Source organism: Protopterus annectens, chromosome 4.part0 (genome assembly GCF_019279795.1).
Source record: "Protopterus annectens isolate FY-2018-M chromosome 4.part0, PAN1.0, whole genome shotgun sequence".
Lineage (NCBI taxonomy): Eukaryota > Metazoa > Chordata > Ceratodontiformes > Protopteridae > Protopterus > Protopterus annectens.
In genome coordinates this window covers 827,403,643-827,426,892 of record NC_056733.1, presented here as the reverse complement: position 1 = coordinate 827,426,892, position 23,250 = coordinate 827,403,643, and the positions used below count along the sequence as shown (strand labels likewise).

Below are 23,250 nucleotides of genomic sequence, written 5' to 3'. Positions count from 1 at the left end.
ATAACAGTCTATCTTTAAGAAGAACATGTTCACCTATTTTCATCATTACTTGTTCAAGGACACAGCCTTTTAATAAAGTTGAGTTGCTTTAATGATCAAGTTTAAAATGCATAGTCAAAGGGCTTTCCAAACATATATTTTTATTGTCCCTGATATGTTCTTGAAACCTAATTTTGAAAGCCCTTTGGTTTTCATCCATATAGAACAAATTATAAGGACATTTCAAAACATAAATCACTCCTCCAGTGTTACACAAAGACTCCTGAATGGGATTACATCTAACCCCATTAATTTAAAAAAATATTAACCACCTGGTTACATATTGAACATTTACCACTCTGAAAAGTGTGCTTTTTAGGGGAAGTTTGCATAGAAATATTAATAATTGGCAAAATAAACTTGCTATGAGCTAGCATATCAGCTAAACTGCGGTCTCTTTTGTAAGAAATGCAGGGGGTAGGACTTATGATTAATAGCTCAATTTTTCAACAGCATTGACCATTAATATCTTAAAAGCCTATCAATGTGTTCACTAAGGACATTATAAGTAGTTACAAAGTAAATATCCCTTTTCTTATTATTTGCTGTCTGTCCATCTACATTAGAAGCACCACATGGGTTATATCTAATAAACAGAAAAATATATATTTCATCAGTACCAGCATAACTGTGTTTGGTCTTGTATTTATTGGTATCACCATCAAAGGTACCAACAACATTCTTAAATTTTGATATATCTTTTTGAAGTGGGTCTATAACTTTTCTCTACTAGAACCCCTACTAATGAACATCTCAACTGTCTTTTGGGCATCCTTTTAAAAATTAACATCCTGACTGCAAAGTTTATGGCATAAAAATTCACCATATGACAATGAGAGGATAAGATGAGGGGGGTGACAGCTATTTCCATGTAGGAGCATACCTCCTTCCCCCATTTTTCTATAAATGGAGGTAAAGATTTTTCTAGTATCTAAACCATTCAAATTAAGCTCTAAAAAGGTCACTTGCTTTCCTAACTGAATACCAGCAAATGTAAAATTATTTTTCATTGTTGGGGCCAGCCTTGATGCTATCTTTTTGCTTTTCTCCTAAACAACATGTTTCTACTGACAAGCCATCCAAACATTTATCCTCGTCCTGGCTTTTACATTCTGATAAAGACAAGCTGTGGAGAGGGTGTGGAAAAAGGTGTGTATTTTAGCTTCTCTACCCTTCAGGGCCATTAACTATCAAACCCATACAACCAGGTATGTTTGGCCCTTTTTTCTCAATTGTGGGTGGGTCTTGTCAGACCTTCTTGACTCCAAAAGTAAGACTGCTGCTGCCTTCTTATTGAATTTCAGTTCACAGATAGCTGGTTCACTCTATCAAATAAAGTTATGATGCCGCTGATGCATCTTCCAGAGTTGCTACTTAGGTTCAGTTATGAGTAGGTACTCTTAGCTTCACCTCCAGGCTTTATCTGATGACATCTAGGCCAAGCTGCTAGATGCTCCTTTGTATAACCAAAATCTCTTTGGTACAGCTGCTGCTGCTGCTGCTGCTCTGTTTAAGACTCTACAAGATAAAGGTAAAGTTATGCAGGATCTTAAACAATTTTTGTATCACTCATTCCCAAATTACAGAGAAACTGTCCTTCTAAATCTGCCGTTATTCATAGGCAACCTCGTAAGCCTTCTAAAGGGAAAAGGGTTCAAGTGTATGTTCTCTGATAAACCTACCCAGCCTGCCTTCTAAAATTCAGAAGCTCCCTTTCCAAGACCATCTGATACATTTTCTCCTCCTCCACTTAGCAGGATCCCCTGTCTGTCAGGATTTCTCTGTCAGGCAATAGATTACTTCAGACTCTTGGGTTCTTTTCATTATCCATCACTGTTATTTATCCTTTCCCCTCCGTTCTCAGGTCTTCTTCAACCTCCTTTAGACAACATTCATTTTTTTGTGGTTCTGCATGATTTAATAGATGTGGGCACCACCTAACCCATTCCATAATTCCAGTTGAACAACAGGGTTTTACTCTAGAATGTTTCTAGTTTCCAGAAAAGAGGGAGTCATGGATTCCTGTCCTAGAACTCCACTTTCTCAACAATTTTCTAATAATTCCTTTCTTTCTGGATGCTTTCCTTCCAGATTCTGTTTCCTCTCTTTCTTCGCAGGCCTTTCTCGTCTCCCTAGACCGGAAGGACGGCTATCTTTATGTATACCCATTCACCCTCTCTTCAGGAAGTTTTTACATTTCTCTGCTTCTTTGTCTCCTTTTCAGTTTTATGCTTTGCCCTTTGGTCTTTCTACCACCCCAAGGGTATTCACCAAATGTCTGGTCCCTGTCATAACCTTTTGCAGGATTTGGGGGAATCCATATATTTCCATATTTCATATCCAGATGAACTGCTATTCAGACTCCCTCTCAATCCAGGCTTTTGCAAGATCTGCACTTCACCATGCTACTTCTGCACAGTCTGGGATTCACCATCAATCTCAAGAAGTCAGTTCTGACTCCTTCTCAAGACTACATTTTCAGGGTTGCAGAATCCACACTATTCTGGTGTTAGCCTCCCTTCCTTTCTTAAGGTTCTATCTCTGACAGCCTACTTCCAGTCTCTGCTTCTCCTTTCTCTCATTTCTGCAAAGAATTTTTCAGAGCCTTGGGGTTCATGGCATCTACCATTCCCATGCTTCCCTTTGCCAAACTTCATATGAGGAAGTTTCAGAAGTTTCAGTGGTATATAAGGACAGTCTGGCTCCAGCATTACCAATGTCTAGAGTTTCCATGCCTCAAGCTTCATTGGAAGATTCGGCAGATCTCCCTCATTCCAATCCTGTCTTTACAGAAATGAAAGAAATGGAGTCAAGCCACCACGTAAAAATCCACACTTTAATTGTTACAACGAAATGAGTGCTTTCGCGTGCATCCAAAAAGGCACGCTTCTTCAGATTCATTATACAGGTGCTCTTAACATCCTTTTATATCACTCCCAATCAAATTAAAAACTTTAATTATTCAATTAATTCAGAATAAAAACCAATTAAGTAGTTTATCAGCAGCATATTATGACATTTACTATTTATGATAAATCGTGAGCTGTTTTATAAGCTGTTTTATACAGATGTTTCATACAATTATTTATATTCAAAATGCACTATCAATACAATAACATTTAGTTGAATAAAAAATGTACAAATATATATAAATATATATATAATACTAATAAGTTCATAGTAGATGATGCACTTTCTATAGCATTTAGTTGATGGATGTTGTCATCACTAATCCACAAATACCTACAATGTACTTGTGCTATGGTGTATATACCAATGCTATATTTATCTGAACTCTATATTGCAAGTGTAGAGAAGTATATCAGGTATCACTATTCTGGTGTTAGCCTCCCTTCCTTTCTTAAGGTTCTATCTCTGACAGCCTACTTCCAGTCTCTGCTTCTCCTTTCTCTCATTTCTGCAAAGAATTTCTCAGAGCCTTGGGGTTCATGGCATCTACCATTCCCATGCTTCCCTTTGCCAAACTTCATATGAGGAAGTTTCAGTGGTATATAAGGACAGTCTGGCTCCAGCATTACCAACGTCTAGAGTTTCCATGCCTCAAGCTTCATTGGAAGATTCGGCAGATCTCCCTCATTCCAATCCTGTCTTTACAGACTCCAACTCCTACTCAAGAGCTGTTCACAGATGCTTCCAATCTGGGTTGGAGAGCCTCCTAATCTGAAGGTTCAGGGTCTGTAGCCCCTTCATCAGATGTCAGGCCACATCAGCATAAAAGAAATGAGGGCTGTCATTTTTACTCTTCAGGCCTTTATTTCTCTTTGGTCTCCAGAACCTTTAAAAGTCTTTACAGACAACACCACAATCTTGTGGTACATCAACAAATGAGGGGCACAAGGTCTTATTTTCTTTGCAGACTAGCCCTTCAGGTCTGGGACTTGGCTATTCACTGTCAGGTAACCCTTCAGGTGGTCTAAATCCCTTTAGAACACAGTATTGTGGCATATTCCTGAGCAGGTCCAAGACTCACAGAGAGATATTTCTGTACATTTAACGTTTGTGTGGTATTCTTAAAGCGACTCTTCTTGCCTCCACTTTGAGCAGGCAACTTCCTCACTTCTGTTCAAGAGTCCTAAGTCCTCTGTCTTGGAAGGTGGATACCATGTCCTTTTCTTGTAAGTGAAAGTTCCTCTATACTTAACTTCCTCTTCTTCCCAGGGTCCTGCACAATACCAGGAAGAACTCCCCCATAATCTTGCTGGTGACTCCCTTTTGGCCCAGACAGCACTGGTTCTCCATTCTCTTCCACCTGGCCATTGGCAATCATCACAAGTTACCTCACTGGATGTATCTTCTCATAGAAAATAACAGGCCACCGTTCATCCTAACTTGTCCATTCTTTAACTGACGCTTTGGATGATGGGGATTTGATAACTTTTAGACACCACTTTTTGGAGGGCATGCTTTGGGATCAGCAGGAGGCCAGAAAACCCACTAAGAGATTTTCTGTTTGGTGTTTCAAGCATCTCCTCTCAGAGAAGGGTCCCTTTGCTCCTTTCTTACTTGTGTTAAAGCTCACTTGTCAGCAATCTCTGATTGTCTGCCCTTGAACCCACCATTGGCCTCTCATTTTGAGATCAAACAATTGCTTAAAGGCATCCTCATCAGGCCCCAAAAAAACTATTCCTCCCTCTCGGGACCTCATAAAAATTGATTCAGGCTACTTTCAAGCCTGCTTCATCCTTTTCATTTTTACGGCATTGCACCTGGAAAACTGTTTTGTTGTTTGCTCTTATTTCAGACAATAGAGTTTCTGAGCTTCAGGCTCTGATGGTGAGTCCTCCCTTTTTGATTTTAATTAGGGGGAGAGAGGGTATCTCTGCATACTAACCTTTCTTTTATTTCCAAGGTGGTCAGTGAGTTCTCTTAATCAGTCTAACTAGCTCCCTTCCTTTTTTTCTTCTCAGCAGTCTACTAGTAAGAAGGTTCTTCACACCTTGTATCTACATAAACAGCTCCAGTATTATTTGGATAAGAAGAAGGCTGTCTGTAAGTCTGAGAAGTATTCTTTTTTCATCCAAGGACATTGGGTTTGGCAGTGTCTAAAGCAAACCATCTCCTCCTGGATGTGTAAAGCCATTTCCTTTGGTTCTTTTCATGGTAAACAGCTTTCTAGTTCAGTGTGAGCTCATTCTATGAGGGCATTAGCCTCTTTTGGAGCTTTCTTCAAGGGTTTTGATATTAGATCCATCCTTGAAGCTGCTACTTGGTCCTCTATTCACACTTTCACTAACAATTGCAAGTTGGATTTCATTTCTTATTAGATTCATCCTTGAAGCTGCTACTTGGTCTTCTATTCACAAATTCACTAACAATTGCAAGTTGGATTTCATTTCCAGAACCAGGGCTATCCTTCAGGGGTTTGTGGAGGGGGATCCCCTATGCCTTTTTCCTCCCATCCTTTACAATAGCTTTGATAATCTTCCATATGTGATAAATACTGCAATAGTGAATAAGGAAGGACATACCGTAACAGTAGCTGTCCATTTCACTGTTGCTGTATTCAGTCACCTCCTTCCTTGCCCCCCTTTTCTCTTTCTTCTGTTAGAAACACTTTGCTGGCCAAGAGTTCTTTGCCTTCTTGCCGTATTTCTCTTCTGTTTCTCTTTCTCCTTGGATGTGCGTATTCTCCTTTTTTCCTGAGGTTGCTCTTGTTCCTTTGGTGTACCTTAGTTGTGGATATTGAGTGTGTGTAGTCAACTTCATGCCCGAAGCCTACAAGAGGAGCATATGTCTTGTTTATGAAGCTGGTAGGATGTAAAGGCTTTGGTATACTGGCAGACATTGGGCTGTCCTTGGCAGGAGATCCTATATGTGATGAATATTGCAGTAGTGAAAAGAAGGATGTCCTCTTATATATTAAGGTATTACACAACCGTATGTATATGTATATATTTTTACTTTTAGCTATGTCCTCTCATGGCTCAGCCTCCCTCTCTCTTAGATGGCATATAAGCCCTGAAGGGCCTGTCGCTCAAACCTGTGTTTTTAGGCAGCTCAACCTAATAGGTTGAGCACTTGGAAGGTGCCCTGAAGCTTTGGAATCTGTCCATCCGTTATAGTCTTGCCAGGATGTAACCCCCATATATCTAAGACTACTGCAGCAGTGATAGTTCGAACATCTACTGTTATGATGTTTACTTACACAACTGTACTTTTCCTCTCATGGCTTGTGTTTTGCATTTTCCCCTATCATGAAATAATTTTTTTTAACATTGTGACAGCAGATGTAATTCAGTTTTTTTCCATGCTTTTTTAAGACCTTATAAAGTATATTAAGTTAAAAAAATGCAGTCTGAGGAGTACTGCATGTGAACCCTGGGCTTGGTTTCTGCTTCAGGCATTTTCATAACCATGAAGGAATGAACAGTATAGTTAAGGTTAACTTGGAAAACAGAAGGGAAAAAAAAAATCAATTTTTTTAGATTTCTATTGAGTCATGCAGTCCCTTGATGTTGCATTCCATCATAACATTCCTTCTTTAAGCATATTTCTTAGCCTCTGTGCTATTTTTGCAAAATATGTGGTTTATTCACACTTTGTAAAGGCATGTTTTATATTCATTACATGCATGATGTGGGCTACAGATTCTGAATTGCTCATGTCTAGGGTCACAATATTCTGTGACTTGACAGTGAGGTATTAACTGATCCAGCCACCATGGCATAACATACATTTACAATTGCCTGAAGCCTGTTTATCTCATCCCAGTAAAGTCTGTGTCCTATATGGAGCCATAACTGTCTTTCCTTCTTTGCTTTTGAAAAGAAAGGTTGTGATACTAGTGTGACACACGTACTGCAGTTGTAGTAACATTCTGGTTTCAGCTTGCTTTTCCATTACTTATCTGAACTTTTCTAGTAGGTGACTGAAGCATTCTGGTAGTGCTGATGTTATGTAGACAGTGACTGTGTGCGGCAGCATAAAATGTTGAAAGCTGTGGAAAGCAGTGGGGTAGGTTCTAATGCCACAGACAAATATTACTTGATGGTGGTTCAGTCATATAGAAAAATCTGCTTTTAGAGTAAGATTCTATTACTTGAGTTTGCTGATGGCGACTGAGGATACTGTCTATGTTTTTAGATAAGTAATTGTGCAGACTGATGGAGTTTCTTGAGATGACTAAGTGTTAGATTTGGGCAAAAGTTAGAAAATACAGACAAGCATATTCATGACAGCTAGCCATCTACACACTCATATGGACTGCCTTGAAAGAACACAATGGCTAAGACAGGCAGCTCTGTGAGACTATACTTTGGGACATGAGGACATAAATTCTAAAATCTGAATATTCATCAGAATGGTTAGTAAACAATTCAGACACTGTGGATGGTGTTGCCAACCTCCTTTAATATCTTTACTGTGACTGTGTCTCAGTAGAAGTGTACCACATGACATGCAACTTGTGTGTATCATTATCATATTTAAAGATACATAAACAGTATCCTACATCTCATTTTTTTCTAGTTATTAAATATATAAATTTTAAAATCAAAAGCATTATTTGGGGCCGCATGTGTTACATTATTTTGACCATTTTAAATTTTCCTTAACTTCACATTAAGCATATCGTGGGTTTTTGTATTACTTAAAGTAAGATTGTTTTCTGTTCAGAACATTTCTGCAAATGCAAGATGTCCTTCTGTTTGCTTGCTACAGTATTCTTAACCTGAGTGATTTGTCAGGCTGACAGTTGGAATGATGTTCTGACTGGAGGCAGAAAAGTTCTGAGGATGGTACATGCGTACGTTGATTTTTATGGCCTGTGCCTGAAAGCAGTCTATGTGCGACGTCCAACATACCCTACAGTAGTATAAGACTTCTGTATACTGGCCGACGTCGGGTCACCTTCAAGTGGTAGATCCCTGTGGCTAAAAATACTGCAACAGTGAAGAGAAGGACATCTGTAGTTTTAGTAAGATTTTACACAACTATTCTTTCTCCAACCTTGCATCCTAATCAAGATTTGGATTATCCTTGTATCTATTTTGGTTCCTCAGTGGTCTTCCATATCTAGAATACTTCATAGGGCTCTACTTTCTGGACCTCTGGTCTTCCTGTAACTTAGTTTGCACTGCTTGACAGTATTTCCTGGAAGTACATCTGGAGGAGTCACTCTCTGAAGCTCCTGACTGCCAAAGTTCTGCAAGTCTCTTTTTCACAGGAGCAGCACTTGTGTCAGTTTTGCTTGTTCTTTCTTGACCTTTGCCTTTTGGTTTTAATACAGAAGTCTGCAATGTCTCTGAGACAGGTTTTCATCATCTACTGACTAACATGCAACCTTGTTTCAGCTACTTTACCAACTGCTCTGTAAGCTTTCTATTGATTTAATATTTTTATTTTTCTGTCTTTCTTCCCTTTCTGTTTTGAAGCCGGTAGGCTTCACGTCTATTTTGTTTTCTTCCAGCTGTTCATTTACTTTGTATTGATTTTCAGGTATTTGTAACTTAGATCCCATAGGTAATTTTTTTTCGATCATCTGCCCATTATCATTTGAGCTGTTGAGAGATTGAGTCCCTAAAGTGGAGTATTCTTATATTCCAGAATTGTGAGATGACAATACTCAAAGCTTTTACTACAGTTTTTTGGCATGAGATATTTCACTGTTTGGATAGCTCTCTCTACTAGTCCCTTAGGATGCAGATAGTGTGGACTACACATTTTATATTAAGTTTTATATTTTTATTATTGCAGATTATTGTCTGATATGGTAACATCAGGTTTCCCAAATAATAAACTTTGATGCAATAATCACAATTGCAGTTTTGTCTCTCAATGTGATTATTTCTGGGAATTTCAAATAATAATCTCTGCGTAGAAGCATCTTTAAACTGATGGGTGTCCACACAGCTCTGTGGTCTTTCCAGAACCTTGTATGTTGGCATCCCTTCTTTTTAATTGTTCTTAGTGTATGAACTACATATGGCACAGCTGGAAAGTACATGGTATGTTTCACTTTTGATTTGTACTTCACTTTTTCCAGATTATTTATCCTCCCAAGCATTTGTTTTCTCGGTTGATATGGAGATATTATTTTATTAAGTCTGAACATTAAATTCTGTATCTTATTTCTTATTTAAATGAAAAATAAAATAGCTTTTTATTCCATCCACCTTCTCATTATAACTTTCTTTATGAAACTGCCTTTAAGTCAGTGCCCATCCATCTCTGGAATGATTTCACTTTTTCTTATTTTATTGGTAACTGCTGAAATATCTCAAACATTGATTATTTCTTCTAATAGTTCCTCCTGCTTTTGTAGTAAATATACTGTTCTCAGCAAACTGCTGTGTGTAGTTCCTTGCACAATCTCTGTTTCATTTTCATATTATACTTGTGTAGGCTGAGATCCTCTGTAGTCTGTAAGGTTCTTTATATACATACTTAAAATACTTTGTGAGGGTTTGTTTCCACCTATTGTTATACTGTTTGATAAGTGTTAACTGGACACATTTTCAACTCACTTATTTGCGTTTCTTACAGAAAGTTACTGCTAGTGTGGATTCTGTTTGCTTGCCAGTAGAAATTTTGTGTGTTTTTTGGGTTTGTATTACCTAATCAAAGAGGCATTACAGCGAATGCCCTCCCACTTTGAGGTGTTCTTAGTGATGTTTCATTTCTGGCCAGATCAGCGATTTTTTTTCCCTAGGAAAAAAAATCACTGATTTGGCTGTTCGCGTAATTTGTGGTTTGGTCTTTAAGGATTGATGAAGAGGCATTCGCTGTAATGCCTTTCTGATTAGATAATATAGACCTGTTTTTTTCCCTCTATAATTGTGCAGCTGTGGAGTTAGTATTTTAAGTAAGCGGGTACTTGGGACTTGTCCCTGCAAAATGTGTTTTTAGAGATGTTTTGATTAACTATGTTTTGACTGTTTTCATCTGGTTGAAGCTACAGCTAATTGTAACTCAGGAAAAACATAGTAGTAGTGTATCCACTTTAACTTCTTTACCATGGTCATTTGTACTGAATGTCTGTTTTCCATTTGAACATATTTTTGTTGTACATCTGCAAATGTTCTTGAGCCATAATCATTCTGTTGTAGGATTACACCTGCTCTTTTTTGTATGGCATCTACTTGCAACAGATCTGACACATTCACATCATAGTATTTTAATTCTGGTGCTTTTATAACTAGTTTTTTTAGCATTCAGAACTCTTTCTTTGTTCATGGTTCCATTCCGAGGGTACGTCTTTCTCCACAGTTTTCTTAGACGCACAATTCTCTAAGACTTATAAAGTATGCACTTCTGCTTTATTCCTATTCATGCCTTGTTCCTTTACATTTTTAATATCCCTCTGATATTAAAATATGATTTTTGTTTCAGACTTATCACTGTTAATTTACATTTGCTTTTATTTAACTTTGAAACTATTCTGCCTTAATATTTTTAGCAGGTGTATCCATTTTTTGCCATGCTATTTTTGTGTCTAATCAAACACTAATCTTTGTTTCCCCTACTCTTGTTTAAGTGTTAACCTGACAAGGTTTCAACTCTTTGAGAACCCTTCCTTTATATGTATCTTGTCAATCACTTCTTGTCATAAGAAATCACTGTCAGCATGATTTCTATTTGTGCAATGGCAGTGATTCAGAGTTTTTGGGCTTTTCATTGTTCTCTGTCACTGTGGAGTTAATATATTTATGTATTGGGGGTATGTGGTAAAGCTCTGTTGTTTGCGTGTGGGGTGGTTGCCTCCTAAAAAAATAGAGAGAAATATACATCTCCCTCTGTTTATTTTGTCTGTTCAACACTTTGACCAAGTTCTTCTGAGTAAGATATGGTGGATCCCTAATCATCAGTTGTGTTTATGTCCCCTCTATGCTTTAAATTTTATTTTGTGTGGCTATAGCTGCCATAAATCCCTGATTTGCATCTAATACTGAAAAGAGCTCCATTGTTGAGACCAGTTCATTAAATATAAGCAGTATACATGCTGTTTTTTAATCACTTTATTCATATCTTGTAGATCTATACAAATGGGAGACTTGTCTTGCTCCACAGCTGTAACTATACTGTTTACATTTCTTTCTACATTAAATTGTTCTTAATTACATGTATGCTTTCATTGTCTTTAGTTACTGTTGTACTGTACTCCTTTGTGTGTGATATCCTCTTCACAGTCTTCCTAAGGCAATAAGTAAATTAGCTAAATCAGGAAGGATTCACTGGACAATATCCAAGATGTGTGGTTGACTATGCAATTGTTCCTGAATGAGTATGTGAAGATATTCACACTTTGATCTCAAGCATTTAATGTATTTCACTACTCATAGCTGCAAGCCAGGCAACCAGAAGTATAAGAAGACTTTAATTCATTAAGTGTAGCGGTTTGAAGCATGATCCCACATTTCATATTTTGTATTCCCATATTAGCAGAATTTGACCCATTGGCTTACGCAGTGCTCTAAGTATCGTGCATTCAGTTTTCTTTTATGTGCTTTTAGCCTCAGTTCTTCAAAGGTGTATTCAAATGTAGTATTGTATTCTGCACCTGTATTTAGTTTAAATTCAGCAATGCTTTGTTTGTTAATTATCAGCATCTCATCCCAGCAGTATTAAGACTTGCAATCTTCTTTTATTTCCAGTATTTTTTCTGACTTTATTAATTTTCAATTCAACAGTAATGATAAATAATGTGTTACAATTTTTCTATTCAGCAACTTGCAAACATTTTAGACACATTTGGCTTTCATTTTACACAACTGTAAAAAATGATTTGCAGGACAATTCTTGTCATGCTCACTGCCACACCTAATACATGAGGCTGCCACATACTTTTTATTCACCTCAAGGCTTTCTTTGTTGTCACCATTACTTAGAGTGCATTGATGTTTTCTCTTCCTTGTATTTTGTCTTGTAATCACTGATTTCCTCAGTTAATTATTTTAAATATTTACTTGTAACATCATTTACTCTGCATAAACCCATAGCGGTCAGTAATGTCAATTTTCCCTCTTAATGGCATCCTTTATTTGATAATTACTTATACTGCAAACTGTCCCTTATTTGTGAATCACGCAACCCCTAAATTCAGTCTGAAATACAAATATATAACTTTTAAAAATATAAACTCTCAGAAATGTATTTTTTTCCACTTGTGACATCATTTAACAATTGTATAGTTTGTCAGGATGCCCAGTGTAAAACACAGACACTATTTTTTTTTACTGGTCTCCGTAAGGTCTTTGTTTCTTAGAAGCAATATACTGAATGACAAGTAACTTGCTGTAGGTAGTTATTGTCATATTTTAAAAAAATATACATGCCAGATATGACACATGTTGTACCTGTTAATCCAGCAAGGAAATGGAAGAATAGAAAAGGACTTTTTTTAATGAGAGTGGTAGGTTGTCAAGTGAGTGTTGAAAAATCTGTATTTAACTTTTATTACCTCACTGCTTTGCCAGAGACCATTTGCACTTGGCACCCCTAGGCTTTCAGCTGCCGGCAAAGGCTTTTGCCTCCCCCATAGTTGCTTTTTAGGCAAGGTCTCAGAAACAGCATTACTGACATGAAATTAACCAGTTAGAGCAAAATATGAGTCATGCTGCTAAATGCTAGGAGCTTAAACAAAAAAACTGCACTCCCTGGAGACACTTCTATCACTGGAAGATGTAAATGTCTGTGCAGTCACAGAAACCTGGTTTAAGGCCTCAGAGAGTAACCTGGCCTTGCAAGGCTACAATGCCTTACACACCTTTAGACCACAAAATGAATATGTGAAAAACAAAGGTGGTGGTGTTTCAATCTATATTAGAGGTAAATTCACCTCCCATTTAGTTAGATTGGACAATTCCACAGAGTGGGTAAGACCTCCCCCCCTTTAAGTCGTATGCATTATAGATCTCCCTCCATGGGTCAAGACACCTACAAAGCCTACTTAACCAAACTGAAGACAATCCAAATTTTACCAGACACACTGGTAATTGGGGATTTCAGTTATCCCACCATCAACTACTCTAGCACAGACTTGCTAGCACAAATGTTCCTTGATTTTCTCAATTCAAATGCCCTGAAGCAAATTCTCCATACCACAACAAGAGGAACAAACATTCTAGATCTTGTCCTCATCATCATGTCATACAGGTGCACTGCTGCAACTGTTTGACCCTCATTAGTTAAAACTCACCACAAATCAGTCACCTTTGAACTGACACTAACGCCAGAACTCAGAACGGGTGAAATCAGACTAAAAAACTTCATCAAGGCAAACTATACCCTCCTAGGTGAAGGTATCAATGCATTTCAAGCCCCATCCCAAACTAAAAGTGGTAACTATTCCAAAGCTTGTACTAAAGCCCTGTGCAATCACTTGCATAAGTATATAAACTCGGCTGTACCAGATAGAATCAAAGCCAGAGTCCCAAGTAAATTTAAGCTGGCATGGAGGACTTCAGCATCAACAAACCCTACAATAAATGCAAAAAGTTGCTGTCCAAGAAAACAGACAATGATCCAACAATGGAAAAGCACCCTCCTCAGCCTTAACAGGCAAATAAGACAACTTGTTAAATCCACCAAGAGCTCCTTTGAGAAAAACCTGCCAAGTGCTGCCAAAGATAACCGTAAGGCCTTTTACATCTATGTATATAGCCTAAAGGGTAGGACCCAAGCATGTGCAGAACTGGTGGCCAATGGTTTACGCACAATGAACCCACAGAGATAGCAGTCCTGCTAGTGGATAGGTATGGTGAAGATTTCACTCCCTTATCCCCTCCTAACTTACAACAAACCCTCTTCCAACCCATTCCCCCACATTACATGTATGAAGAGCAGGTCCTCAAAGCCTTGCATAGGCAAAGAACACAGCCTCTATGGGACCAGATGACATCCCAGGCTGTCTTCTAAACAGGCTAAAACATGAACTAGCATCACCATTAAGTATCCTTTTCAGTCATGGCGTAACCACAAGCATTGTTCCTGTGGAATGGAGAACAGCTACAGTTATTCCCCTCCACAAAGGTGGCCTAGCAGCAGACCTGGGGAATTACAGACCCATAAAGACATAGGTGATCTCTAAACCCTAGATCCTACCCAATTTGGCTTCATAAAGGGCAGATCATGCCTCTTAAATTTGGTGGATTTCTTTGAAAGTGTGACTAAGGTCATCAATAGCAAATCTGTGCACACAGCATTTGGCCAATTCTTTTGACACAATCCCACATTCAGGTATTACCAATAAACTTAGCAAACTGAATGTAAACCCTTTCATTGTAAGATGGGTTGGCAACTGGCTCAGAAACCGGACACACACTATCAAAATGGGTGACTCCACATCAACCAGCGGGATGCCACAGGGCTCAGTGCTGAACACCCTACTGTTTGGTATGTACTTCTCAGACGTTCAGATCAAAACTAAAGACTTGTGGCTGACCAGGTTTGCAGACGACTGCAAACTAGGTGCAATCATTGAATCCCCAAATGATGTCAGTATATTCCAGGAGGGTCTCACACAGACCATCAACTGGTGTATTAGTCATGGTCTCAAACTGAATGCAACAAAATGCATCATCAGTCCCTTCGGCACAATGTACATTCACACTATCAAATCAACAACAGTAGCCTAAGTACCTATGTGGTAAAGGACCTGGGATCACAGGTTGACCTTAACTTCAACCACCATGTCTCTACTGTTGTAAGGAAAGCTTTCCACATAGCTCACTTGATTAGTAAAGGCATCTCCTCAAGAGCAAAAGAAGTTATAACCCCCCTACACTTGACACTTATCCGGCCCATAATTGAGTATAGCATCCCATTCAGTATGTACTGTAGTAAGCACCTACAATTAGAGAGAACTCAGTGGTTTCTAGCAAAGAAGATCAAGAGCCTCCAGCATGTGCCTTACATGGACCGACTAAAGTCCCTGTCACTATACTCCGTATCGTACAGACTTCTTAGAGAAGACTTATGCGTGGCCTACAGAGCAACCCAAGACCCAAACCTAATGAACTTACTGCATATCTGTAAATCAAATGGGTCTAGGGCTACAGGGACTTAAATATGACCTGTGATTTAAAGAGGACATGCTGGAGGGACAAATTTATCTCCCAGCGACTGCCATGTATTTGGAACAGGCTAGCAATTCATGTGAAACAGCGCACCTCTGTTACACTGTTCAAGAGGAACACCTGGACGAGTGGATGGGGCACTGTAAATTCTTACTGGGGATACTGCTCACAACCCTTCTGGACATGGGCAGTCATCACTAAATGCAATCTTGGTTATTGAATAGTATGTATACTGTATTACATTGGGTTGAAAAGGCTAGCCTTAAAATGACCTCTGAGTCAATAGCCTAGTAATTTCCTGTGATCCTATTACATTTGTAGTCAGAGACATATGGAACTGTGAGCAGAAGACATAGGCTTTGTTTACTGAAATTGTCACACATTTGTTTTTGTTCACAGTAAACTGTTTATTTGTAAAGCTGCCTAAATCCTGAATATTTGAAGTTTTGTAAACCTAATGGCTTGTGGATAATATTTTGGATACCTACCAGAACAGTCTCTGTAACACAGGAATCAGTTTGTATCAGCAGTGTGCAGCCATTGGCCTGGTAAGCTGTCTGCCGTCTTTTATCTCAGCCATTTGTCCACAATGTGCCAATTTGAAGAATTTGATGGGTCTTTTTTCAGGTCCATTTGTTTCTGCAGTTGAAAATATTAATGAAACTAGAATGAGCCAGCAGTCTTTCAGCAAATCTGAACTCAGAAACTAGTTACATGCTCATAACTTTCTAAATGTAGTTACTGTCATGATAGTTTTGTTTAGTTAAAATCTAATAAAAACAAAAAAAAGAAACTAGTTACATACTGGAGAGTTATTTTATTTACTATATATCCATGTGCTGAAGTTAACTTAATGGTTTGCTTACTTGTTTTGTCATAATGCATTTTTAACCTGCAGGTGTCATGTTCTTACATTTCCTGTCACTGTTGAGTATATCAGAACAAACAAATTATTTCATTTTTATCACAGGTTGCTGCAGAGAGAGAAAAAGCTCAAAAAGCAGAGGAGGAGGAGAAAGCCAGGGCGAAAGCAATCCTGCCAAAAAATGTAGGCAGCCAAGGGCCAAAAGTATACCATCAAGGTGTTGGAAAATACATTAATATGGCTACTGCTGTGTAAGTTTTCTTATTATTGTTCCTTGTAATGTGGAGTTAAAAGCTACAGTAGCCTGAGTACTCTTGTTGGTAGATTTGACTGGAACATTCACCCAAGATGATGATGATGATTGTTGTGGTGGTGGTTGTTATATTGTTGTTATTTGTGTGCTCATTTGACGTGATATATTCAGCATTTGATAAGATTTATTCAGTAGTTAAACTTATGTAGATTTCTTCCACCACTGAAATACTGAACTTCTGGAGTAGTGAACATAAGAATATGATTACTACATTAACAGTGTTCTAGTATGTGCATGGTGAATATCATGTATGTTTATATAATGTGTACATGGATCTTTATAGACATATAATGTTTACTGTATATCTTTGAGCTACAGGAGTTCATAGGTAAATACTAGGCTGCTGGCCTATCCAGTAAGAGGTCAGGTTAAACTGAAATTATTAACCTCTGACATATTGCTAGACAAGAACCAGTAAAACCTTTTTATGATTTCCATTTAACTCCCTTCCCAAACAACTAAACTGGGAGTTCCATAGAGCTGAGGGGTGAAGAATCGAGAGACAGGAGGTATAGCATTCACTCCTCTTACGCTTCATTCTTCAGGGACATTTCCAGACTTACATGCACATATGAAGTCAGTGAGATTTACATCCCCTTACCTTATGGCAAATAACAGTTTCCAGAGATATGGAGGAGGCAGCAGAGAGGGCATTTACAAGGCCAGGCAGGGTTATACTGGCTCGCTCAGTGCATGATATCAGAGGCAAGTCTTAAGGGCTGAAATAAGTAATATGTCAGTTAGCTGGTAGGCTGCTGGTGTGCAGGGATAGCTTCTAGTCATATCTTCAGTAATTTTGGTTTGGTAATTATTGTGGGTCACTGTAGAGCCACCTAAGGAAGAAAAGCGGACAAATTCTGTTTACTGCTGCTCTTATCAATGATGAATGAGGACATGGAGGTTTGGATATACTCGTAATATGGCACATTCACATGAAATAAACGTTGTTTAATATGAATTTTTGTGTGTGTATGTATGTATATATATATATATATATATATATATATATATATATATATATGTGTGTGTGTGTGTGTGTGTGTGTGTATAGTTATACTGTGTTAGTTTAGGGATTGCATATCTTAATAGTTTTTAGTATAGCATAATACTGTTGACTTTCTGCTTGCTCTTCCATATGTTGTATCTACTGCAGTTGTTTGGATGTATATAAGATATGAACATACCAGGCGGGGAACCTGAAGTTTTCTCTTCTCCCTTCAAAAAAGTAGTAGTATGATGTTCTTCGTGTTTCACTGTTACAGTCATTACATTTGGGGTAATCTACTGGCAGGTTGCCCTCAGTTGGCCTGATTAACAAAGTCTTGGGTTCTGCATCGGTTGCTGTCCCTTCTTCCATGACGTCAGGTCATTAGGGGTATAAAACATGCAGCTGACGCCATTACATCAGTCTTTCTTGCCACGCGGTGCCCGAAACAGAAGCAGTTCGCAAGTGCTGGTCAGCCAACTCCTGAAATTTTCGTTTTGGAGTTTCAGTAAAAGTAAATAATTGCTTACATGTGGGAAGCAAATACCTCATACGGATTTTCATTTGTACTATTTTCCTTACCTAGGCCCTGACCACAACATACCTTGCTGTTGGTTTTGTGCTAAATTTAATCAACGCACTATTAAACGTCGGTATATTTTTGCATCTAAATATTTTGGCTCACGATTTAATAATTCAGAAATGTCGGTTAGCAATCCGACTACCGGAATACCTAAAAAAACGCAAAGAAAAAGACAGAGACAGGCTGTCGAGGTCCAAAACTGACGACGACACTTCTCCTAAGCCAGTCGCCAATTCGTTTGTACTCAGTGAGGCGCTTTTGCAGCCCCTGATAACCACAACTTCTGATTTGCAGGCCTCTATTAAGACCCATTCAGAGTCTGGTATGCTGCAAGATGCTTCAATTATGGAACCCGCGGATGTCTCTACCTTAGATGGGTCCAGAGCCGCTGTGCAGGCACCGGCTTCTGAGGGTGTTTTCAGGCCTACAGATTTATATATTAGACCAACACCATCTTCAAAACTAAGGCCAAAATCTAAATCTATGTCTAAAAAACCGACGCCTGGGCCACTTGTGCAGGCCCCCATGCCTAAAAATCAAATGATCAAAATGGCTGAATATTTAATTACTCTGATCAGGGGTAGCCAACCCCCTCCTTCTAAGAGGCCTAGGCAAGACATTGATTATGAATCTTCTGAACAGGATTCTATTTCTTCTGACTCTTCTAATGAACAGGATTTGTCTATACCTACTTATGAGGACTCGGATGCAGAAGATTCCATTCCTTATGCTTCTCCCCCTGAGGATTTTTCTTTTGAGGAAACTTTACATACCTTAAGGGAGCATTTCCACTGGGAAAGTCAGGATTTCTCTGAATCTAAAAATAGACTTGGGGATTTTCTTCTTCTTCCTCAGCATAGGCATTTTGGCTATACCTCCTGTTCTAGACATTGTTGATGATGTGTTTTCGGAATCCAGTATGGCTCCTGATTCCCTGCCTCCGGCTCCCAGTAAACCTGACAGATATTACAGGGTTCCTGAGTCCCACAAGTTCCTTTTCAAAAATCCTGTTGCGGATCCAGAAACCATTTCTCAGGGACCCAAGGGCATTAAGGCTTCTACTGCTAAAAATCCTACCCCTTCTGATAGAGATTCCAGGGCGCTGGATAGATGCTGTAAGAAGGTTTACACTTCTGCAAACTTGGCAAACCAGGGCTTTAAACTGTATGCTTAAATATCAACAGTATGTCATGGGTCTGCTTAAACAGAAAATGATGTTAATTTCTGACTGTGTGGAAAATAAGGATTTACAGGATTTATTGCATTCAACTGCGGTGGTGGTGCTGTGGTAGCATTGTCGCCTCATAGCAAGATGTTGTCCCGTTCGATTCTCAGCTAGAGCATCTTCTGTGTGAAGGCATACGTGAATGAGGCATGCCTTCGTTGAAGGTTGTGCGTCAGGGCTGGTAACCCGGTACGTAAAAATCCACTACCAGTCATTAGCAGACCGGAGTTCCACTGTGGCGACCCCTAACTGGGAAAAGCCGAAAGACACAAACAAATTGCATTCAGCTGAACAAGTTGGAAAACATACTTTGCAATGTGGTTTTGGGTCTTTGGAGGCCTCTTGCAAGGCTGCTGTAACTGGGTCTGTGCTAAGAAGGCATGCTTGGCTCAAAGAGCAAACTCTGCCTGATTATGTTAAAGCAAAATTGTTGGATGCTCCTTTACAACAGGACTGTCTCTTTGGTAATAAGGCTGAGGAAGTTTTAAAAAAGATGGAAGATAAAGCTAAATGTATGCAAACTGTGAAAGATTTCTTACAAGTGCAACCTCCCAGATTTAGTAGGCACTGGCCTACTAAGAACTGGTCCTTTCCAGTTCCTTCGAGAGCCACTCAAGTCAAACCCAAACATTCCAAAGGCTCCAGGTATCAGTCACAAGGGAATTTTAGAACAAAACAATGGGGTGCCTCCACCTCCAAATCTGGAAACTACAAGGCACCTCCCTATGGTAAACAGTCTCAATGACTTCCCTCTACACTCACCAAGTACTTACCTTTTAGCCGCCCCTTTGGAAAACTGACACTTCATGAAAGAAACTGGCAACTTATAACCCAGGACAAATGGGTTTTAAATGTAGTATCCCAGGGATACAGATTTAATTTCCACACGTTGTCAATCCCAAACGGATGGCCAGACCTGCCCCCAAATCAGTGGGCAGAGGCCCAGAAACAAGTGCTGTCCCTCATGAACATGGGGGCTATTCAACCAGTACCAGAAGAGGAAAAGGGACAAGGTTTCTATTCAAGACTTTTCCTGGTGCCCAAAAAAGACAAATCATGGTGTCCAATTCTGGACTTATCTACTCTAAACACATTTCTGGACATTCCAAAATTCAAGATGCTGACTCTTCAACAGTTACTTTCTGTACTAGGCAAAGATGCCTGGTTTGTAACTCTAGACTTAAAAGAGGCTTACCTGCATATCCCAATCAGGGAATATTGCAGAAGATACCTCTGCTTCAAAGTAGGCTACTTGCATTACCAGTTCTCTGCACTGCCCTTTGGCTTATCTACTGCGCCCAGGGTCTTCACAAAGTGCCTGGCTCCAGTAATTGCATTTTGCAGGCAAAGAAATATTCAAATGTATCCATAACTGGACGATTGTCTAATTCAGGCAGAAAACAAGGACATTCTTCTAAAGCATCTGGCGTTTGTAAAAAGGGTTCTAACTTGTCTAGGGTACACCATAAACGAAAATAAATCACAACTGGTACCCTCTCAAAAAATTACATTCCTGGGTGCAAGCTTGAATACAACTGCCCAGATGGCTTACCTTACGCCAGAAAAGCAAATTCATTTGGTAACTTACTTCAAACAGGTGGCCACAAAAACTATGCTATCTGCAAGACAAGTTCTGCAAGCCTTGGGGTTCATAGCCTCCTGCATTCTTCTAATTCCATATGCAAGACTTCATATGAGGAAAGTTCAGTGGTACTTAAAAAGTTTATGGAGTCAACATTGTCACAGCCTGGAAACAATAATTCCTATCATACCTTGCCTGCAACTAGAGTTCCTATGGTGGGCAGAGGCCTGCCACCAAAACAAGGGACTGCCATTCATTTCTCCCCCTGCCGCCTAAACCCTAACCACAGATGCCTCAGACTATGCTTAAATGGAGCCCAAATCGAATGCACCTTCATGTCAATCAGAAAGAGATGCTAGCTGTACAGAATGCACTGACAGCCTTCAAAGACTACCTTCATCCAGGACAATTAATGATAAAGACAGACAACACCACAGTTGTGTGGTACATAAACAAGCGGGGGGGGGTACACACTCCTACCCCCTTTGCAGACTAGCCATGGCATTGTGGAACACGGCCTTGACCTACCAAATACAACTACAAGCTCAATTCCTGTCAGGAAAGCTGAACTAAGCAGAAATGTCATGGACCCACACAAATGAAAACTGGAACCACAGATTTTCAATATGTAGAAACACAAATGGGGGAGTCCAGACTATGTCAGTTGGACAAATTCTGCACAAGAACTCATCACAAAAAAGCCTGTAAAGTGGATGCTCTATCATTCAGCTGGAAAAACCTATCAGTCTATGCTTTTCCCCCTCTGCCTCTGCGCTCCAAAGCTCTACTAAAAGTCAAACAGGACAAACCAAAAATGATTCTGATTGCTCCAGACTGGCCTCGCCAACACTGGTACCCACTCCTGCGCAATGTGTCACACCTTCCACCGTGGCACCTGCCTCAGACACCTTACTTACTGTCTCAGCAGAACAACAAAATTCTGAACACTCCGCTCCAAACTTTGAATCTTGCAGTGTGGCTAATCACCTAAATTTACTCTTAGCATCCCTAAGCAAACCTGTGATGGATGTCATTTTTGAGGCGAGAAGGCCTAGTACTAGAAAATCTTATGCTGACAAATGGAAAAGATTCTGTGCCTGGAATCAATCACTAGGAATAAGCACAGCAGTGCCCAATATTCCTCAGATTTTACAATATTTAACTGAGATGCTTCACAAGGGCCTGTCCTTGTTTTCCATAAAAATCCATGCCTCAGCCATTTCAGCTCATTACAACACAGAGCCTCCCCTGTTCTCTCTTCCTCTGCTAAAGCAGTATCTCAGAGGGTCCAAAAACCTAAGACCACCCAGGAGAGCTCCAACCCCTGCCTAGGACCTCAAGTTTGTATTGGAAAAACTCACTCTCCCTCCTTTCGAGCCAGCTGCTACTGCAGACTTAAAATTTCTCTCCTAGAAAACAGCTTTCCTTTTAGCAGTCACTTTAGCTAGAAGGATTTCTGAATTGCAGGCTCTTATGGCAGTGGAGCCTTTCATTATTTTTCATGTGGACAGGTGTCTCTCAGGACCAATCCATCCTTCATGCCTAAGGTGGTATCCAGTGTGGCTCTTAATCAGACCATTCATTTGCCAACTTTCTTTCCCAATCCACAGAACAAGGGGGAGCGGATTCTGAATTCATTGGATGTACACAGACAACTTAGATTTTACTTAAACAGGACAAAATCTCTAAGAAAGTCTGAACAACTGCTGGTGGCATTTGATGCAGGGGCAGAGGGAAAGGCTATTTCAAAGCAGACTATTTCTAAATGGATAAGCCATTGTATTCATTTCTGCTATATGCACCATGGTAAAACTATCCCCAGGGGATCAGATCTCATTCCACGAGGGCTGCATCTACTTCTACAGCCTTTCTCAGAGGTGTTCCTACCAGACACATTCTAGAAGCTGCTACCTGGAGCTCAGTTCATACATTCACCAAACATTACCATTTATGTTTCTTCTCTAAATCCAGAGCTGGCTTTGCCACTGCTGTCATGCAGGGCCTTATAGCTGGTCATAATGCTGTATAATTCCCTCCTCCCAACCATAGCTTTGGGAATCTACCCAAATGTAATGAATGCAATAGTGAAACATGAAGAACATAGTACAGTTGTGTACACTTACTATAAATGTAGATGTTCGAATGTATTAACTGTTGCAGTCTTGGTTACCTTCCCTCCAGCCCCCTGTTTTTCTCTTACTATACCTCTACTTCTTTTACTATGCTTAAAAGCGTTTTTGGTGTATTTGCTTTTGTTTGGAGGTATATTTTTTGAGTTTTTAATTATATGTATGAACTGAGCTCCAGGTAGCAGCTTCTAGAATGTCTCTGGTAGGAACACTTCTGAGAAAGGCTGTAGAAGTAGATGCAGCCGTCATGGAATGAGATATATATTGCTCCCCATTTGGGGGGCACCTGACATCTGGGGCAAGAAAAACTGATGTAATGGCGTCGGCTGCATGTTTTATACCCCTGACAACCTAACGTATTGCAAGAAGGGACAGCAACCGACGCAGGACCCAAGACTTTGTTAATCAGGCCGAGTGAGGCAACCTGCTAGCAGATTACCCCAAATGTAATGACTGCAACAGTGAATACACTCAAACATGTACATTTATGGTGT

The 23,250-nt window shown here is 39.5% G+C and overlaps 1 protein-coding gene across 1 annotated transcript in view; it reads left to right on the top strand.

Annotated features, from left to right (window-relative positions):
- Positions 1-23,250, top strand: part of PPIL2 (peptidylprolyl isomerase like 2) — a gene marked incomplete in the record, with an annotated part of 2,081,325 nt that overhangs the window by 2,026,675 nt on the left and 31,400 nt on the right. The window contains 1 exon segment of the mRNA XM_044068775.1: positions 16,045-16,190. Coding sequence (XP_043924710.1) covers positions 16,045-16,190 — 146 coding nt within the window.